This window comes from Oncorhynchus kisutch, linkage group LG13, assembly GCF_002021735.2.
Source record: "Oncorhynchus kisutch isolate 150728-3 linkage group LG13, Okis_V2, whole genome shotgun sequence".
NCBI lineage: Eukaryota > Metazoa > Chordata > Actinopteri > Salmoniformes > Salmonidae > Oncorhynchus > Oncorhynchus kisutch.
The window spans coordinates 71775753-71795932 of NC_034186.2; the positions used below are offsets into that span (position 1 = coordinate 71775753).

The 20180-nt window shown below is 45.9% G+C and overlaps 1 protein-coding gene across 1 annotated transcript in view; it reads right to left on the minus strand.

Annotated features, from left to right (window-relative positions):
- Positions 1–733: 733 nt before the first annotated feature.
- The window catches only part of LOC109878886 (glutamate receptor ionotropic, kainate 5-like), a 37392-nt gene continuing 17945 nt past the window's right edge, over positions 734–20180 (minus strand). Inside the window, 13 exon segments of the mRNA XM_031838106.1 lie at positions 734–3730; positions 5001–5122; positions 5328–5456; positions 6165–6390; positions 7611–7776; positions 8003–8176; positions 8578–8687; positions 9058–9171; positions 9674–9877; positions 13326–13433; positions 14252–14356; positions 16322–16474; positions 16799–16957. Of these exon segments, the coding sequence (XP_031693966.1) occupies positions 3104–3730; positions 5001–5122; positions 5328–5456; positions 6165–6390; positions 7611–7776; positions 8003–8176; positions 8578–8687; positions 9058–9171; positions 9674–9877; positions 13326–13433; positions 14252–14356; positions 16322–16474; positions 16799–16957 (2397 nt within the window). The 3' untranslated portion in view covers positions 734–3103.

The window sequence follows — 20180 nt, forward strand, 5'->3', positions numbered from 1 at the left end:
AGACCCAGCTAAGATGGATACCACAAAATAATTAGGTGCTCAGCCTGAAACTGAGAAACATACAATACAAGACAAATTGTCAGACACACTCGTGCACACACAGACAAAATACACAAGTGCCCACGTACACATGCACGTGCGCACAGACACACACTTTAACACTGCAGGAAGGGACAATACATCATGCCAGCTTGGACAGTTTGAATATATAAGTTAGTGTGTCTATAGGCTTTAACACCAGGTGGTTGCTATGGAGAGGACGTACCTGTCACCTCTCACCTCTATCAACCCACCCCTGCCCATCTCCCCAAAACAGCAGCAACCTCCTATCCGTTCTTCAATAGGAACAATTGTCACGACTTCCACCGAAGGTGGCTCCCCTTCCTGCTCGGGCGACACTCGGCGGTCGTCGTCACCGGTCTACTAGCTGCCACCGATTCCCTTTTCCATTTTTGTTAGTTATGTCTTATTGGTTTCACCTGTTTCTCGTTTGGGGTTTGGTTTAGGGCTATTTAAGCCTGTTGTGCCCGCCTTGTTTCTCTGTTCTGTTTTGTGGTAATTGTTTGTATTTTTCCGGACTGTTTGTGTCCTGTTTTTGGCCGAGTCATTTATTTGCCTGTTGTTTTGGCATGACCTTTTCTCACCAGAATAAATATGGTTTTCCTTAAACCTCTACTCTCTGCGCCTGACTCCACACCCACCACTCCTAGTTACGTAACAGCAATAATATTAATACAAATGTATCCATAATATTCAACTTCATTCTTTTAATAATCCATTTAGCACTAGTATAGAAATATGAAAAAATAACAGAGAGAACAGAAAAGTAAACAAAAACAATGTTTTTTGTTGTTGAGTAAACTCTCTCCCCTCACAGACAGCCCTCTGATTCACTTTGGCTACCCCTCCTTCCCTCCCACTGGCATTGTTGTGCGTTCCAATACTCAAAGGTCTTCATTTACTTATCTCCTTTCCTTCTTCACCACTGATAGGTGAAAGGACCGGTTAGAGATGCCCAGTCCTTTCACCTGTCTATCCCTGTAAGATCAATTGTTGTGTAGGAAAGGAGATGAGGAAAGGTGGCCAATGAAGTGTATTGGAACAAAGCCATCCAGTGGTTTCACAGCATTGAGTTGAGACTAGAGGGAGATCACAGACAATGTGGTGACCTATGCAGCTGTGTGTGTCTGGCTCACTGCTGCACTGTGGGTTCAATAGAAGAACACAGAGATAAGTGTGTGTGTGTGTGTGTGTGTGTGTGTGTGTGTGTGTGTGTGTGTGTGTGTGTGTGTGTGTGTGTGTGTGTGTGTGTGTGTGTGTGTGTGTGTGTGTGTGTGTGTGAGATGATCTGTGGTGTATATGTGAGAGAGGCAGCAGAAATCCTCAGAGAGGCTTGAACCCTAACATTATTCCCAGTCATACTTTTATAACATTAAACCATGACCTCAGTCTCCTCCGTAGTCATTGTGTGGCTATTAGTTATTAAAGGAGAATAATTACCAGATCTAAAGCTCCACAGGCTGTAATGAGAGGGCTCAGGGTGGTGTGGAGCTCTGTGTGTAGCTCTGGCAGGCGTCTGTGCTGCAAACAGCCAGTTCTACGTGATGTAGAGCAGGGAAGCTTTAGTCCCAGCCTCCCGGCAGCAGAGCCAAGCCCCCAGCAAGATGCTGCCCAGAATTACCAGATCAGGAGAGATCTCATGATGGAAGAAGATCAATTAGGGAATTGTCATTCTGATATAGTCCTCCTTTAGCACTCTGTTCCTCACTGTTGCGTTCCTATTTGTTCTCTTTCTCCCACTCCTCTTCATCTCTCTCTTCTTCCTCTCTCCATTGCTCTCTCCTTTTTATCTCTCTCCTCTTCCTCTCTCCTCTTCCTCTCTCTCTGTGCTATGAACAGAGGTAAAGAGGAGAAAAGGCTTGGCAAGTATTCTCCAGGATAACAAGTCATTTCACATCGCAAAGCCTCTGATTATCATATACTTACACTAAAATGGTATGATCATTTGTTTCTCTCACTTACTGTAAGGACAGACCTCTGTGTGCGCACACATGCACACACGCACGCACACACACACACACACACACACACACACACACACACACACACACACACACATACACACACACACACACACACACACACACACACACACACACACAGCAATTATATTATGCATATCTGACTTTGTTGCAACTCATTTCCAGCCAAATCTGCTTTCTTCAATGTCGTTTCAAAAGCAGCTACGGGGTCCACAGAGGGACAAAACACCTCCTCCACACAGTAAACCTCAGGGGAGTCCTTTCTTCATAGTGTGTCGTGATCCACCACATTAGTCACATATATAGTCTTTATTTTTCTGTAACTTCCACTTAGAACAATGGTAACCAAACGACAAAGACAACAACAAAAACATCTGGAAAATCATATCATTCTCTGAGTCAGTTTTAAAGTCTTCTGTTGTTGTATGTTACATGGATTAAAGGTCCTCCAGGATCGATGTGGACTCCTCCTCCAGTGGTCACCGTCCAGAGAGGAAGAGCTGGACGCTCTAGATGAGAGTCTGTGGTACCATGGAAAGGGAAAGAGAGAGAGAGATGGAGATAGAGAGCGGGGAGAACAGAGAGAGACCAACAGAGAAACCAGTACGTCTGGCATCAAATGATGTGCGTTACCTGGCTGCTTTATCCAGTGTAGCTCAGTCCTGATTGGTCCACTGGTAAGTCAAGATAAGAACCGAGCAGCCATCTTCAGGTAAATCACAAAGCCAGAACATAGTGGAGCATGGTTCTGTGAACAGACTGGGCTAACATCAGAAACAGCTGGGCAGCGCGCTGGAGAGCAAAGGAAGTCTCTCCTTCTGTATGGGTGTCTTTTGGTATCTGTGCAAATATATCCTTTCCATTGCTTCATCACACGTCTCACAACGTCTTTGAGCCCTCTAATTCTCTCTCTCTCTTTCTCCTTCCTCTCCCTGTAGTTCCCTCCTGGAGGCCAATGTACAGAGGGTCAGAGAATAGTGTCACTGAGCAGCTCAAAACATCAGTTAAGTCACCGTTAACTTTCCCCGATATACCCTCCAGCCCCTCCTAGATCGTCAGTCTTAGTCCTGCTTTCCCAGAAGGTCTGTGTCGATGCTGCTCTGTGGGGGTGGTATAGGTAGGCAGGGTGCAGGGGTGCTGTGGGGGAGCCGCCGGGGGCTGGACCCACCTCCCCCCTCGCTGTCTGTGTTGGAGGAGGAGGGGGGAGGAGGAGGGGGCAGGCGGGGCAAGGGTGCAGATGAGGGTGGGATCCTCGTGGACCCCATCCCTGACCTCAGGCTCTGGATCCTCCTGCACTCGTGGCAGATCCTGACGTGCGTGCAGCTGCGAGGGAGCGCCATGGCGGCCTGCGGCTGGGGCGGGTGAGGAGGGGTGGTGTTGGCCCCCAGAGGGTCCTCCAGGAGTCGCTGAGGCCCGGGGCCCATGTCTGAGGGACCTACACCAGCCCCTACACCCCCTCCTGGCCCCCCTGCTCCACCAGTCAGGGGTCCCGAGCCGCTGTAGAGCTTGCCGTTGCTGAGGCGCATCTCCCGTACGAGGCGGAGTGGCCGCTGGGCCCCCAGGGCGATGCGGGTGGGGTGGCGGAGGGCCGCAGAGTTGCCCAGGGGGCGGCGACGACGGGAACGGGAACTCTTCTTACAGGAGACAGCGTTTCGGAACTCGGTGAGCATCTCCTGACAGACAGACACCTGAGAGGACAGAGGAGAGAGACGACGGGAAGGGGAGAATAGGGAGAGATAGGGGGCCACAAAAGCAAAGTAGACAGACGGGGGGAAAAGAGGGAAGGCAAAGGGAAAGAGATAGAGGGGGAAAAAAGAGAAGGAAAGCAGAAACAGGGCAGAGGTGGAGTAAAAGAGATGGTAGGAGGAGAGGAGAACCGAATGAGGGAATAGAAAGGTAGAAATGGGGGGGATGGCAATGAAAGTGTTAATGAATAGAAATGATTTGGAGATAATGAGGGGAGGTGTAGAGATGGATAGAGGTTGGAGAATATCCAAAGAGCAGAGAGAGTTAATAGAATCCATACAAATTACCAACTGAGCAGAACAAATTGTGTTCATTACACATTACATATAATATATAATGGTGCATAATGAACTATGAACAAACAGGCAGGCCAGCAAACTGAGGTGCATGTAGACAAACAACACAAACACACACACACACAAACAGACACACACACACACCTTTTAACATTCCAACAGCATCACACACTTGCACAAAACGTTCCAACAAAATGCACCAAGGACACATAGACATAGACATTCTGGAATATTCTAATCTACAAAATCATAACAATGATGAATAATACTCTTACACAAACAGAAACAGTATTCATTATCAGAAAACAGACACTGATTGACAGAATGATGGGTGTGGCAGACACACAGAGAGATGAGTGATCCAAGAATGGAAACGAAGAGTACCAGCATGTGAGGCATGTAAAAGAAGATAGATCGTGACATTTAATGCCAGGAAAATCATTACACACTGCTTCTTATGCAAGCAAATATTGGCATCACAATATTGGCTTATCCATACCCTGTACTAAACATGAACACTTTCTGATCACAGTCAAAATACTCTCCCGCGATCACACACCAACGCTAGTACTATAGCATGCCAACACAAGTACGTTCACACAATATCACAACATGTGACTGGACCCTGATCTCCTTACAGGTGAAATCTGTCCGGCTTCATTTGAGGTTCAGTTGTAAAAATAGCAACCCTCATCATCCATGCACAATACATAGCAAACCCAACAGTGAAACACACAGACTAGACACACTGATTAACATACACACACACAAATGGTGCAAGAAGCAGCCCGACAAACACATATTCAAACACACACACGCTGCACGACAGAGGATGGGGAGTCAGGGTTGGTGTGTTGCCATGGGGACCTACTGGGGTGGGTCTGTGGTGTCGGCGAGGGCAGGATTGAGGGCGTACCTCGTCTGTCTCTGAAGAGCAGCGCGTCGACCACACAAACTCCATGATGGCCACGAACACAGCAATGATGAGGCCACAGATCAACACCACGAAGATACCCCCAATGTTCTCCATGCCCAGACCTGTGGAGGAGAGACATGATGGTTAATGCACACACACATACAGTACCACCAATATGCCCCTGATATGACACAAGAACAGTTACACACACAATACCACAGACCCTGGTAATCTCCCATCTTACAGTACATTCGTACATTCAGAACACTCAGACATTAGTCGAGATACAAAGCTGCAAAGACACTGGAAACAGAGTAGTGTACTGACCCTTGGCTCTGTGGTCCTCCTCTTTAGGGCACTGTCCTCCCTCCCACCACCTCCTCTTCAGGATCTCCAGCCTGTTGTTCTCCTGCAGGTGCAGGATGGCCATTGTGATCTCCTCTCTGAATGGAGATCCTGGGAGGACGAAAGGAAAGAGGGAGGAGGAGAAAGAGGGTATTAAAGATGGAGAGGAAGAGGAATTAAAAGGCTTGTGGTCTCCTCCCCTTCTCATCCAGATGTTGTGGGTTGTACCACTCCCCCGTCTCTCCTTGTCTCCCATCCTCCCTCCATTTCACCACCATTCTCACCCAATCTCTTCTTCTCTCTTTGCCATCTCTCCTCTTTCCCATCTCTTCTCATGTCTCCTCTTTCCCATCTCTCCATCTCTCCTCTTTCCCATCCATCTCTCCCGAATACCTCCCTCAATCCATCCCTCTCTCCCATTTCTCCCCACATACCTCCCTCCATCAATCTCTCCCCCATACCTCCCCCTCCATCCATCCCTCTCTCCTCCTATACCTCCCTCCATCAATCTCTCCCCCATACCTCCCTCCCTCCATCCCTCTCTCCCATTTCGCCCCACATACCTCCGCCATCCATCTCTCCTCTATACCTCCCCTCAATCCCTCTCTCATGCTATACCTCCCTCCATCAATCTCACCCCCATACTTCCCTCCCTCTATCACTCTCTCCCATTTCTCCCCACATACCTCCCTCCATCCATCTCTCCCCCATTTCCTCTCTCCCCCATACCTACCTCCCCCATACCTCCCTCCCCCATCCCTTTCTCTCCCCATACCTCCCTCCATCCCTCGCTCCCCCATACCTCCATCCCTCTCTCACCCAGTGGCATGCCGATGCCGTAGCCCTTGGTGTCCAGCAGACCACCTATCTGGGTGAGGTTACAGTTGAGTTTGCGGTAGTACTCATTCATGGTGCTCTCCAGGAGGAAGGCATATTTAGAGTTGACCACGCGGGCAATGCCCTCCTCTGTGCTCTTCACAAACACACTGGGCTGCTTGGAGTGCATGTAGTTCCACATGCGCTGGTATGTCTGGTAGCGCGAGTTCTGGAGTGAGGGAGGGCGGGAGGTGGGGGGGTGGAGGAAAGAGACAGAGGGGTGGAAAAAGGAAAGGGGAGGGAGGAGAAGGGAGGGGGAGAAGGGAGGGGGAGAAGGGATATAGATGGAGGGGTGGGAAAAGGAAAGGGGAGGGAGGACAAGGGAGGGGGAGAAGGGATAGAGATGGAGGGGTGGGAAAGGGAAAGGGGAGGGAGGAGAAGGGAGGGGGAGAAGGGATAGAGATGGAGGGGTGGGAAAGGGAAAGGGAAAGGGGAGGGAGGAGTAGGGAGGGGGAGAAGGGATAGAGATGGAGGGGTGGGAAAGGGAAAGGGGAGGGAGGAGAAGGGAGGGGGGGAAGGGATAGAGATGGAGGGGTGGGGTGGGAAAGGGAAAGGGAAAGGGGAGGGAGGAGAAGGGAGGGGGGAGAAGGGAGGGGGAGCAGGGAGGGGGAGAAGGGATAGAGATGGAGGGGTGGGAAAGGGAAAGGGGAGGGAGGAGAAGGGAGAGGGGAGAAGGGAGGGGGAGAAGGGATAGAGATGGAGGGGTAGGAAAAGAGAGATATATACATTTCCTCATAATTAAACAGATGCATTATCCTTTATCCAGATGCAGCTGAATCAAAAGCAAGGTGGTTGTGTACATACAATATGTCATGCTAAGGAACAGCATAGATACAGAGTCAAGGTAACAGCAACCAGTTAGATACAGTATTGTATATGCAACAAAACAGCAAAACAGGTGAGATGTAAAATGGGTTGGATGTGAAGGACTCTTTGGTAGTGTGTACAGTTAAGAGGTAGGTAGAGAGAGGGATGATGCAGCATCAAGGGAGGTCTGGGTAAGCACAATGAACACACACACGCCTAAAGATTTACTCACCAACACACATGCACACTCAAACACACAGTCCAAACACTGACAAACACAGATGCCGACACAAATGCCAGCAGCTCTTACATAAGCAAACACTGACACTCAGCCACTTAACACTAACAGCCACAAAGAACACAACAGGAGCTCAGAGACATGCAAGAAAATAGGGAAACAACTACACTCACACACTGTGCTCAAACACATACACACTTCACCATACACACACATATAAATAGGAGCAATCTGAGACAGGTCGGCAAATACTAGAACAACAGCACACACACACACACCTCCCTACCAGTCGTTCTCCATTCAAAGCTCTACATACGCCCCCCAGGGCCAGCGTCGGGCCGTACCATGAAGAAAGTCATGGTGCTCCCCCCATGGATAGTGCCATACTCGATGTTGGTCTGGTCGGCCAGGTCGTCAGGAGACTCGATGGGCACCTCCATCCTCTGGACGGTCAGGAAGGCTGCCAGGTTGGCCGTGTAGGAGGAGATGATGATCAGAGTAAACATCCACCTGGGAGAAGAGAGAGACAGAGTTAGAGAGAGTAAGAGAAGGAGAGGGGGGATAGAGAGAGGGAAAGGGAGGTAGGACGAAGGGGAAAGAATGGGAGAAGTGAGACTGTCAGAGAGAGACAGAGAGGGAGACAAATGCAGAGAGAGACACAGAGAGAGACGCAGAGAGAGACACAGAGAGAGAGAGACAGATGCAGAGAGAGACAGACAGAGAGAGAGAGACTTACCAGACCCCTGAGACGCAGCGTGTGGACAGGGCACGGGGCATGATCTCAGAGCCCTGCTGCATGAAGCCTCCAACAGGGAACCACAGGCTGTTCCCTAGGGTGTACTGGTTCTCCAGCATGTCCTTGTGCCCCTGCAGACACGGGTGGGGGTTGTACCACTCATAGGGACTCAACCTGGGAGTAGGAGAGGAGAACACTCTTAGAAAAAAGGGTTCCATAAGGGTTCTTTGGCTGTCCCCATAGGATAACCCTTTTTGGTTTCAGGTAGAACCCTTTTGCGTTCTATGTAGAACCCTCTGTGGAAAGGGTTCCACATGAAACCCAAAAGGGTTCTACCTGGAAACAAAAAGGTTTCTTCAAAGGGTTCTTCTACGGGGACAGCCAAAGAACCCTTTTAGGTTCTAGATAGCACCTTTTTTCTCAACCAAGGCATTTTAATTCGGTGTGTATATAAGCTACTGTAACTCATTATTATTCAATTGTGTCAACCAAAATGCACAAACAATCCCAGAGTTCCTCACTAGTTTCCTGTTCCTGTTGCCCTGGGTTACTGTGGTGCTCTTTCATGCACTTACCTTGCAGCCAGGAAGAGCACACAGCTGACAGCCAGGTAGGCGAGCAGCATGAAGAGCCAAACAGCCGGAGAGAAGGGGTCCAGGAAGGAGAAATACCCCGGTTTCCTCCCCTAAAACAGAGACAGAGAGAGAGATAGGACAGGTTGGAGTGGCCCTATTACATTAGCGGGAATGTAGTTCCTTTTTCCACCACAGAGGGGCAGTGTTCTTCCACTGCAACTGTACAGCACATCATCTCTGCAATGTGAAGCTGTTCATAATGCAACAAATGTAAGCCTCAGAGAGTTGAACGGTAAATGTGTGCGATGTACAACCATAAACTCTAAGACCTATCCATTCTATCTTTCCAAATCAGATTCAGATATCCTCGATAGCCTCAAAGAAATGCATTGTCACAGTTCATAAAATAAACAGGATAGCACAAACAGCAGTTAGGTAAATCTAATAACCCAACTGCTCTGGTTTGTCTGTCTGTCTTACCAGGTGGACTCTGTACAAGATGCTGATTCCTAGCGTCATGAAGGGCTTGGAGAAGTCTATGACTTTCTCCCTCTCAGACGTGATGGTGAAGCCTGCTACTGCCAAGTCTGCTTTCTGTGGGAAAAAGAGAGAGAGAGAGAGAGAGAGAGAGAGTGAGAAAGAGAGAGGGAGAGTCAGAAATAGATGACAACAAACTGACACTTCGGTCACTCAGAGTCAGAGAACCCTGGTTTGGAGATTCACCTATGAGCCAATGGCGTTCCCTCCACCTCTCAGAGGGAGAAAGACAGAGTGACACATACACGGAGAGAAAAATTGTGTTTTCAGAGAGACAATAGAGTCCGAGATCTACTGCAGCAGAACTGTTGGCTGGCTGTTCCATCTATGGAACCTCCTGTCAGACAGTCAAATTAAAGCCTAATTGATGAACATGGGATTAGTCTGGTTTAATCAGTCAGGAGAGCAGAGAGGGAAGAGAGAGTGGGGAGCAGGACAGCACCATGGCAAGAGGCACATGGGGACCACACTCTGGTAATTGAAGTATGCTGTGATCTAATTAAGCACACAGACCCTTATTAGCGTGCGCGTGTGTGTGTGTGTGCGTGTGTGTGCTCACCCTGTTGATGAGCTCTCCCACCATGCCGGTCCAGGACCCGTTGGGTTCAGGCGCTCCATACAGCCCATCATCCACCAGTTTAATCCTAAAGGAGCACTTCAAGATGTCTGCCAGCTCTCTCAACATGTCCACACAGAAGCCCTCATACTGGTCATTCCCCTGGTACTCCTGGTAGTTCCCCTTACGCATCACATAGGGGCTCTCCTGCACAGAGAGGAAGGGGATAGGGAGGGGACAGAGGGATGCATGTCAACTCTGGCATTACTATGTGTAGGAGACTGATATGATTTACTAACATGACCTGAGGATATACACTGAGTGAAAAAACACATTAAGAACACCTTTCTAATATTAAGTTACAGCCCCTTTAGCCCTCAGAACCGCCTCTATTTGTCGGGGATTGGACTCCACAAGGTGTCGAAAGCATTCCACAGGGATGCTGGCCCATGTTGACTCCAATGCTTCCCACAGTTGTGTCAAGTTGGCTTGATGTCCTTTGGGTGGTGGACCATTCTGATACACACGGGAAACTGTTGAACGTGAAAAACCAGCAGTGTTGCAGTTCTTGACAAACGCATACTGGTGTGCCTGGCTCCTACTGTCATACCCCATTCAAAAGCACTTAAATCGTTTGTCTTACGCATTCACCTCGGAATGGGCACACATACACAATCCATTTCTCAATTGTCTCAAGGCTTAAAAATCATTATTTGTCTCCTCCCCTTCATCTACACTGACTGAAGTGGATTCACCTGGTCAGTCTGTGTCATGGAAAGAGCATTCCTAATGTTTTGTACACTCAGTGTATATGGTGATAACCTCAGTATATGGTGGTCATAATAAAGGGTATGACCTCACCAATATGGTGCTCATAATAACGGGTTTGACCTCACTAGAAGGGTGGTCATAATAAAGATTTTGACCTCATCAGTATGGTGGTTATAATAAAATGTTTGACCTCACTAATAAGGTGGTCATAATAAATGTTTTGACCTCACTAATAAGGTGGTCATAATAAAGGGTATGATCTCACTAATAAGGTGGTCATAATAAAGGGTTTGACCTCACTAATAAGGTGGTCATAATAAAGGGTTTGACCTCACTAATAAGGTGGTCATAATAAAGGGTTTGACCTCACTAATAAGGTGGTCATAATAAAGGGTATGACCTCACTAATAAGGTGGTCATAATAAAGGGTTTGACCTCACTAATAAGGTGGTCATAATAAAGGGTATGACCTCACTAATAAGGTGGTCATAATAAAGGGTTTGACCTCACTAATAAGGTGGTCATAATAAAGGGTTTGACCTCACTAATAAGGTGGTCATAATAAAGGCTTTGACCTCACTAATAAGGTGGTCATAATAAAGGGTTTGACCTCACTAATAAGGTGGTCATAATAAAGGGTTTGACCTCACTAATAAGGTGGTCATAATAAAGGCTTTGACCTCACTAATAAGGTGGTCATAATAAAGGGTTTGACCTCACTAATAAGGTGGTCATAATAAAGGGTTTGACCTCACTAATAAGGTGGTCATAATAAAGGGTTTGACCTCACTAATAAGGTGGTCATAATAAAGGGTATGACCTCACTAATAAGGTGGTCATAATAAAGGGTTTGACCTCACTAATAAGGTGGTCATAATAAAGGGTTTGACCTCACTAATAAGGTGGTCATAATAAAGGCTTTGACCTCACTAATAAGGTGGTCATAATAAAGGGTTTGACCTCACTAATAAGGTGGTCATAATAAAGGGTATGACCTCACCAATATGGTGGTCATAATAACGGGTTTGACCTCACTAGAAGGGTGGTCATAATAAAGATTTTGACCTCATCAGTATGGTGGTTATAATAAAATGTTTGACCTCACTAATAAGGTGGTCATAATAAAGGGTTTGACCTCACTAATAAGGTGGTCATAATAAAGGGTTTGACCTCACTAATAAGGTGGTCATAATAAAGGGTTTGACCTCACTAATAAGGTGGTCATAATAAAGGGTTTGACCTCACTAATAAGGTGGTCATAATAAAGGGTTTGACCTCACTAATAAGGTGGTCATAATAAAGGGTTTGACCTCACTAATAAGGTGGTCATAATAAAGGGTTTGACCTCACTAATAAGGTGGTCATAATAAAGGGTTTGACCTCACTAATAAGGTGGTCATAATAAAGGGTATGACCTCACTAATAAGGTGGTCATAATAAAGGGTTTGACCTCACTAATAAGGTGGTCATAATAAAGGGTTTGACCTCACTAATAAGGTGGTCATAATAAAGGGTATGATCTCACTAATAAGGTGGTCATAATAAAGGGTTTGACCTCACTAATAAGGTGGTCATAATAAAGGGTTTGACCTCACTAATAAGGTGGTCATAATAAAGGGTTTGACCTCACTAATAAGGTGGTCATAATAAAGGGTATGACCTCACTAATAAGGTGGTCATAATAAAGGGTTTGACCTCACTAATAAGGTGGTCATAATAAAGGGTATGACCTCACTAATAAGGTGGTCATAATAAAGGGTATGACCTCACTAATAAGGTGGTCATAATAAAGGGTATGACCTCACTAATAAGGTGGTCATAATAAAGGGTATGACCTCACTAATAAGGTGGTCATAATAAAGGGTATGACCTCACTAATAAGGTGGTCATAATAAAGGGTATGACCTCACTAATAAGGTGGTCATAATAAAGGGTTTGACCTCACTAATAAGGTGGTCATAATAAAGGGTATGACCTCACTAATAAGGTGGTCATAATAAAGGGTTTGACCTCACTAATAAGGTGGTCATAATAAAGGGTATGACCTCACTAATAAGGTGGTCATAATAAAGGGTATGACCTCACTAATAAGGTGGTCATAATAAAGGCTTTGACCTCACTAATAAGGTGGTCATAATAAAGGGTTTGACCTCACTAATAAGGTGGTCATAATAAAGGGTTTGACCTCACTAATAAGGTGGTCATAATAAAGGGTATGACCTCACTAATAAGGTGGTCATAATAAAGGGTTTGACCTCACTAATAAGGTGGTCATAATAAAGGGTTTGACCTCACTAATAAGGTGGTCATAATAAAGGGTATGACCTCACTAATAAGGTGGTCATAATGAAGGGTTTGACCTCACCAATATGGAGGTCATAATAAAGGGTATGACCTCACTAATAAGATGGTCATAATGAAGGGTTTGACCTCACCAATATGGTGGTCATAATAAAGGGTTTGACCTCACCAATATGGTGGTCATAATAAAGGGTTTGACCTCACCAATATGGTGGTCATAATAAAGGGTTTGACCTCACCAATATGGTGGTCATAATAAAGGGTTTGACCTCACCAATATGGTGGTCATAATAAAGGAATGACCTCACTAATATGGTGGTCATAATAAAGGGTTTGACCTCACCAATATGGTGGTCATAATACAATTCCTAATGTTTTGTACACTCAGTGTATATGGTGATAACCTCAGTATATGGTGGTCATAATAAATGTTTTGACCTCACCAATATGGTGGTCATAATAAATGTTTTGACCTCACTAATAAGGTGGTCATAATAAAGGGTTTGACCTCACTAATAAGGTGGTCATAATAAATGGTTTGACCTCACTAATATGGTGGTCATAATAAAGGGTTTGACCTCACCAGTATGGTGGTGACGATGAGGGTCTTGTTGGCCAGTGTTTCCGAGACGTTGATGTCCAGACTGGTGGCGTTCATAGCCAGTGTGTTGTTGGAGTACCAGATACCAATCTGAGGGAGGGAGAGAGAAAGGGAGAGAGAGAGAAAGAGAGAGACAGAGAGAGAGAGAGAGAGAGAGAGAGAGAGACAGAGAGAGAGAGAGAGAGACAGAGAGAGAGAGAGGGAGAGAGAGAGAGAGAGAGAGAGAGAGAGAGGAGAGAGAGAGAGAGAGAGAGAGAGAGAGAGAGAGAGAGAGAGAGAGAGAGAGAGGATAATAATTGCAGGATGTGTGTGATTATACAGGAGGTATAGTAAATCCATGTGACAGTGTAAAACAAGAAGGAGCTAGATTCCAGAGGACAAGCCCAAAGGCACTTTGGAAAATAAACTATATGTTCACATACATCTCTCTATGGGTCAGATAGGAGGTAATGGCTCTAAAGATAGAATTATCATTTTTTTCTAAAGCCCTATATTTTCTCTTCTCGTGCTGCATTTCTAAAAGAACAGTTTCTAGGAGCGTTGTAGATAGATGTCAGCACCCTCACTGTGTTTGAAATGTAGAACGTTAAAGACCTTCACGTTCAGAGGGAAAACCATCTAATTACAATACTAATTACAAGTGCTACATTTTTGGATATCCCCTTGGAGTCTCGTATCGCAAATGTCGACCCAAAAACAACCATTGATTTTGCTGTTCTATTTAGTCTTTAGTCCTCAGCTGGTGTTATCGTTAAGTACATACTGTAGCTAGCGATTCACAAAGCACTTCCATAGTATAACCAATTCTAATTATATGGCTAGAATGTCACTGTTAGGGAGGATTACTGTCAACACGGAAGCCATTTTGTGTCAAACTCTGTTTCTCTATAACCCCAGTGCCCTCTGACCTCTCTGTGACCCCTGCGCTGTTTCTCCAGAATCCTCAGTGTGTAGTTGGTTCTCTGTCCTTTACTGTTGAACTCCACATGGCCTGTCAGACCATCATACTCCACCTGACAGTGAGAGATGGAGGGAAAGAGATAGAGAGAAGGAGGGAGGAAGGTAGAAATAGTATTATGATGCCAATAAAGCTCATTTGAATTTAATGGAATTTAATTAATTGAAAGAGAAAGAGGTACGAGAGAAAAAGACACACAGAGAGAGTGAGAGAGAGCGACAAAGAGAGAGAACACTATACTTACACTACACATATCTAGTACACAGTGTGACAGTGCTGACAGAGCTTGATAGAGCTAAGATGAATGGAGTGGTGGTGAAGATGGAACACACCCAGTGGTTTGATAACAGAGACAGATAGGCCTGTACCGAGGAGACAAAGAGAGATGGAGCACAGGCAGCCATGAAGACAGCTCGTCAATGAGACACACACCTTGTCAAATAACCAAGAATAACAAGGGAGGAGGAGTGCCAGATGGAAGACAGACAGACAGACAGAGTGACACAACCACCTACTACCAACAACAATGGACCCCAGTACAAAGACATGGGGGCAGGACAGGAGTGTGACCCAACACAACGACATGGTGGGCAGGACAGGAGTGTGACCCAACACAACGACATGGGGGGCAGGACAGGAGTGTGACCCAACACAACGACATGGTGGGCAGAGTTTGACCCAACACAACGACATGGTAGGTAGGACAGGAGTGTGACCCAACACAACAACATGGTGGGCAGGACAGGAGTGTGACCCAACACAACGACATGGTGGGCAGAGTTTGACCCAACACAACGACATGGTGGGCAGAGTTTGACCCAACACAACGACATGGTGGGCAGAGTTTGACCCAACACAACGACATGGTAGGTAGGACAGGAGTGTGACCCAACACAACGACATGGGGGGCAGAGTTTGACCCAACACAACGACATGGTAGGTAGGACAGGAGTGTGACCCAACACAACGACATGGTAGGTAGGACAGGAGTGTGACCCAACACAACGACATGGTAGGTAGGACAGGAGTGTGACCCAACACAACGACATGGGGGGCAGAGTGTGACCCAACACAACGACATGGTGGGCAGAGTTTGACCCAACACAACGACATGGGGGGCAGGACAGGAGTTTGACCCAACACAACGACATGGTAGGTAGGACAGGAGTGTGACCCAACACAACGACATGGTAGGTAGGACAGGAGTTTGACCCAACACAACGACATGGTGGGCAGAGTGTGACCCAACACAACGACATGGTGGGCAGAGTTTGACCCAACACAACGACATGGTGGGCAGAGTTTGACCCAACACAACGACATGGGGGGCAGGACAGGAGTTTGACCCAACACAACGACATGGTAGGTAGGACAGGAGTGTGACCCAACACAACAACATGGTGGGCAGGACAGGAGTGTGACCCAACACAACGACATGGTGGGCAGAGTTTGACCCAACACAACGACATGGTGGGCAGGACAGGAGTGTGACCCAACACAACGACATGGTGGGCAGGACAGGAGTGTGACCCAACACAACGACATGGTAGGTAGGACAGGAGTGTGACCCAACACAACGACATGGTAGGTAGGACAGGAGTGTGACCCAACACAACGACATGGTAGGTAGGACAGGAGTGTGACCCAATACAACGACATGGGGGCAGGACAGGAGTGTGACCCAATACAACGACATGGTGGGCAGGACAGGAGTGTGACGGACTGATATGTTGTAGTTGCTGGTGACTTGTTTAACAGTGTGGCTGCTATTGGTATCTAAAAGTCAGATATATTGTTATGAGAAGAAACAACTCAAATTAAGACTCAAAATAAAAGTGAACTGTGTGTGTGTTCTTGTGTGTGTTCTCGTGTGTGTTCTTGTGTGTGTGCATGTGTGTGTGCGTGCGTGCGTGTGTGTGTGTGTGTGTGTGTGTGTGTGTGTGTGTGTGTGTGTGTGTGTGTGTGTGTGTGTGTGTGTGTGTGTGTGTGTGTGTGTGTGTGTGTGTGTGTGTGTACTGACCATGCGTAGGTAGTTCATGAGGCTGGTGCCGTGTTGCCAGATCTGAGGAGAGGTGCAGCTGAGAGGTTTGACTCCAATCTCCTGACTCCTGTTGAGCTCCCTCACCGCCCCCACCACAACGTGCACCGCGTCAAACATCAAGGCTGACGACAACTGGAGGGGGAGAAGGAGGTGCACAGGGGGAAAGAAAGGAGAAATGGGCAGGAGGAGGAGAAGAGAGTTGCAGGAGGGCGAAGAGGGGTGGTGGGTAAGGAATTGCAGGAGGGAGGAAGGAGTAACATGGTTCATAACATAGTAATAACTCTATTCCATTTTGGTGTCTGTATTTGGTGATTCAATGAGACAAGCATCCATATGGACCATTTGATACATACTCACCAGGAACTAACACTTGTTACCATACAATTTCTCAGTTAAAACAAGGTATGCACCAGCTGACACAGGGATGTGTGAATGTAACACTCTGGTAGAACATACCGCAGGCCCGGGGTAGATGAGATCACAGCCCTCCCTCCAGGACAGGTTGAGACTCCTGATGAACTCCAGGTAGAATGGATGGGTGGTGTTGAACATGGAGAACCCTATGATGTTGGACTGGTCATCGACTATGTCATCCAGCCTCAGCAGGGGGAAGTCCTGGGAGAGGGTGAGGAGAGGATAAGTTGGGTGAGTGACATGTGTATGAAATCTCAGAAACAGAAACAGAGAGCGAGACAGAGTTTACTGCTCATTTCTGTTTATTTCACTTGCTTTGGCAATGTAAACATATGTCTCCCATGCCAATAAAGCCCTTTGAATTGAATGAAGAGTGTGAGAGAGGCCAATAAAGCCCATTTGAATTGAATGAAGAGAGAGGGAGGCGCATGCGCGTACCCCCTTCAACGCATGGGGAGATAGTAGCGCTGTTTTGTACCTTCAAAACTGTGAATATATGTAGAGGCCAGACAACATAGTTCACATTAAGCCTTTAAAATCAATAGATCAATATATCCCCAAGCAGCCGGGAGAGAGTGAGCAGCATACCAATCTGTGAGCAGAGTGAGCAGCGAACCAATCTGTGAGCAGAGTGAGCAGCGAACCAATCTGTGAGTAAAACGAAGCTGAGACTCAAATCCAACAAGCCATGGCTTCCCTTAAAGGAAGAGACAAAGAACAACTTGGAGATGCAAATGAGAGCAACGAACAGCTGAAGGATATCCAGTTCTCACCAAAACAAACAACAGTTACAATCTGTTGTTAAAAAAGTAGATTCTATCATGTAAGCTATGCATATACAGGGCGCGTGGATGAAACAATAAAATTGACCTTCTGGAAACAATGGCGCAAACTTTAGAAGATGAACTGGATCAGCTAGAAAACAAATAGAGACAAAATAATATGAGAATATTGTCCCTACCAGAAGAAAAGAAAAAGCAGACCTTTCCAGCTATGTGATCAAGCTGATATTGGAGGAGCTTAGTGTGGATGTATTACAGCGTGATGCTTCAGCGTGAAGCAGAAGAACGCTAAATACCCTCGCTTGGTAATCTTTAATCTGTGGAACTATCAGACCAAATTCAACATTCTGAGGGCACAGGGTTATAAAGAGTTCAAGGTCCACGGCCAGTCCTTTTGATTCGTCCTGGAACTGTCTGCTAGGCTGAGAAAAAAACGCAAGCAATTCATTCTGATCAGACAGTCACTGGAGATAAAAGGAATCAAGTCTCAACTCTGATTCCCGGCAGTACTGTAGGTATGGAAGGGAACACAGAGAATGGAGTTCACAAGCACTGATGAAGCCCTGAACAGGCTGCAAGAAACCTTTCCAGTTGAAAGAGAGCCCAGTGCCCTGAGGAGAGGCAGAAACAGGAAAAAAAACAATAAGTATACTAGGCTACATACAGTGATGACCCAGACCAACTTATCGTAAATTGAGACAATATTCCCCCTCCCCCCCATACAATCTAGACTCTATTGTCCTCAAATAACTGTTCTTCTCTAGGAAGTAACAATATAATTAGCCAATGCCAGTGAGAAACATGGACACTGAAAAGACAATATAAAAGAGGAAATATAGCATGTAAGTCAACAATTGTAAATAATAATGGATGTGTGTTTTTGTGGGCAAGAGGGTGTGAGTGGGTGAATGTGTGGGTATGTGTCTATGCATATGAATGGGAGAGTGAAGGAGGGTGAATATGAATATGTGTAGGAGGGCGGGAGAGCATGAGTGTGCGGAAGAATAAGGTATATGTTGTGTGTGAATGAAGGAGAATGGATGAATAGTTACATGTATAGAGGGGTGTAAATGTGTTTGAGAAGAAGGGAGGGGGGCTCAAGACAGAGGTTTGGATAACCTTGGCCTGGGTGGGTAAGGGAGGACAAGGAGGGGAGGTGGGTACAAGCTTGGCTTGTGGGTTTAAGGAGGATTAAAGATGGGAGGTGGCGATAAGCTTGGCTTGGGTGTGGTAAAGAGGTGAGAACAGGGAGGGGAGGTGGAGAGGGATGGATTTGGTTAGGGGGACTTATAATGTACAATGTAATTGTATTGCTTTTTTTCCTGACTTGTAAATGTTATTTGAGTTCTGGACAGATTAGAAAATGATATTGAATCATTATTAGTCCTTGTTTTAAGATTTAATGGTGGTTGTTAGTGAGAATGGAGAGGTGCTATATCCAGGGGATTGGGGGGGGGTGACTGGGAGGGCATCAGACACTTCTCTGAGGTGTGCTTGGGGCCTCCACTCATCCCATTTCAGTCTCTCAGAGGACCCACTCACCCCAGCCACTATACTTCAATTTAATTTATAAGGTAATACAAACCAAACACAGTACTTAAGTGGCAGTCTTTCTTTAAATGTATGTACAATATATTATCTACAGCTTTTTTAGTACATTAGGAGAGTCAGAGCAAAAATATATATATAAAAAGGCATAGTACTATGGCGTACTGAGCTTCATGTTTTTTTGTGTGTTTTGTTATATGTCTGCTCAGCCCACACACTCTATATATGTAATGTATACAATAACTATGTACTGTATTTATACTATGATCCTTCCATTCTATGGAAGGCCTACCGCCATCACATGTCTGCTAAAATGTTTTACTTTGGTTCTTCAATGATAGACGAAACAGTTAAGGTTAACTTTGAGTCTCTACATGGCCAACAAAATCCAACTTATCACATGGAATGATGGGGGTAAAAGCATATGGTTCTCGAACACTTGTCAGCAGATGTGGTTTTCTTGAAAGAGTAAAACATGTTAAAAGGAGAAATGTAACATTTAAAGAAGAGTTGGAGAAGCTTATTCTCCCACGTACTGTAGTAACAGCAGTGATGTAGGCATCCTGATAAATAAGAATACACCATTTCCCCTTCTACCTTACATGGTGAAAAATACACATTGACTTCATTGTACTGTATATCCCACCAGGGGCAAATCTGGTGTTTTTTGATAGAATTTAAGTGATATTAGATCAAATCCAGAAAGGAACTATTATTTTAGCAGCTGACTTAAATTATACATTTGATATGATTGACAGACTTAGTAATACAAAAAAAGATGTTACCTTTAACCTCAATTATATAAAAACATGTAAACTCCTATTTTTTCATACATTACATATACTATATATATTTCAGCCACACCCATTGCTGACAGGTGTATAATATCGGGCACACAGCCATGCAATCTCCATAGAAAAACATTGCCAGTAGAACGGCCTTACTGAAGAGCTTTTTTCAGTGACTTTCAATGTGGCACCTTTCCGACAAGTCCGTTCGTCAAATTTCTGCCCTGCTAGAGCTGGCCTAGTTTTAATGGTTCGGGCTAGGCCCCTTAGTTCCAGTGAAGGCAAATCTTAATGCTACAGCATTCA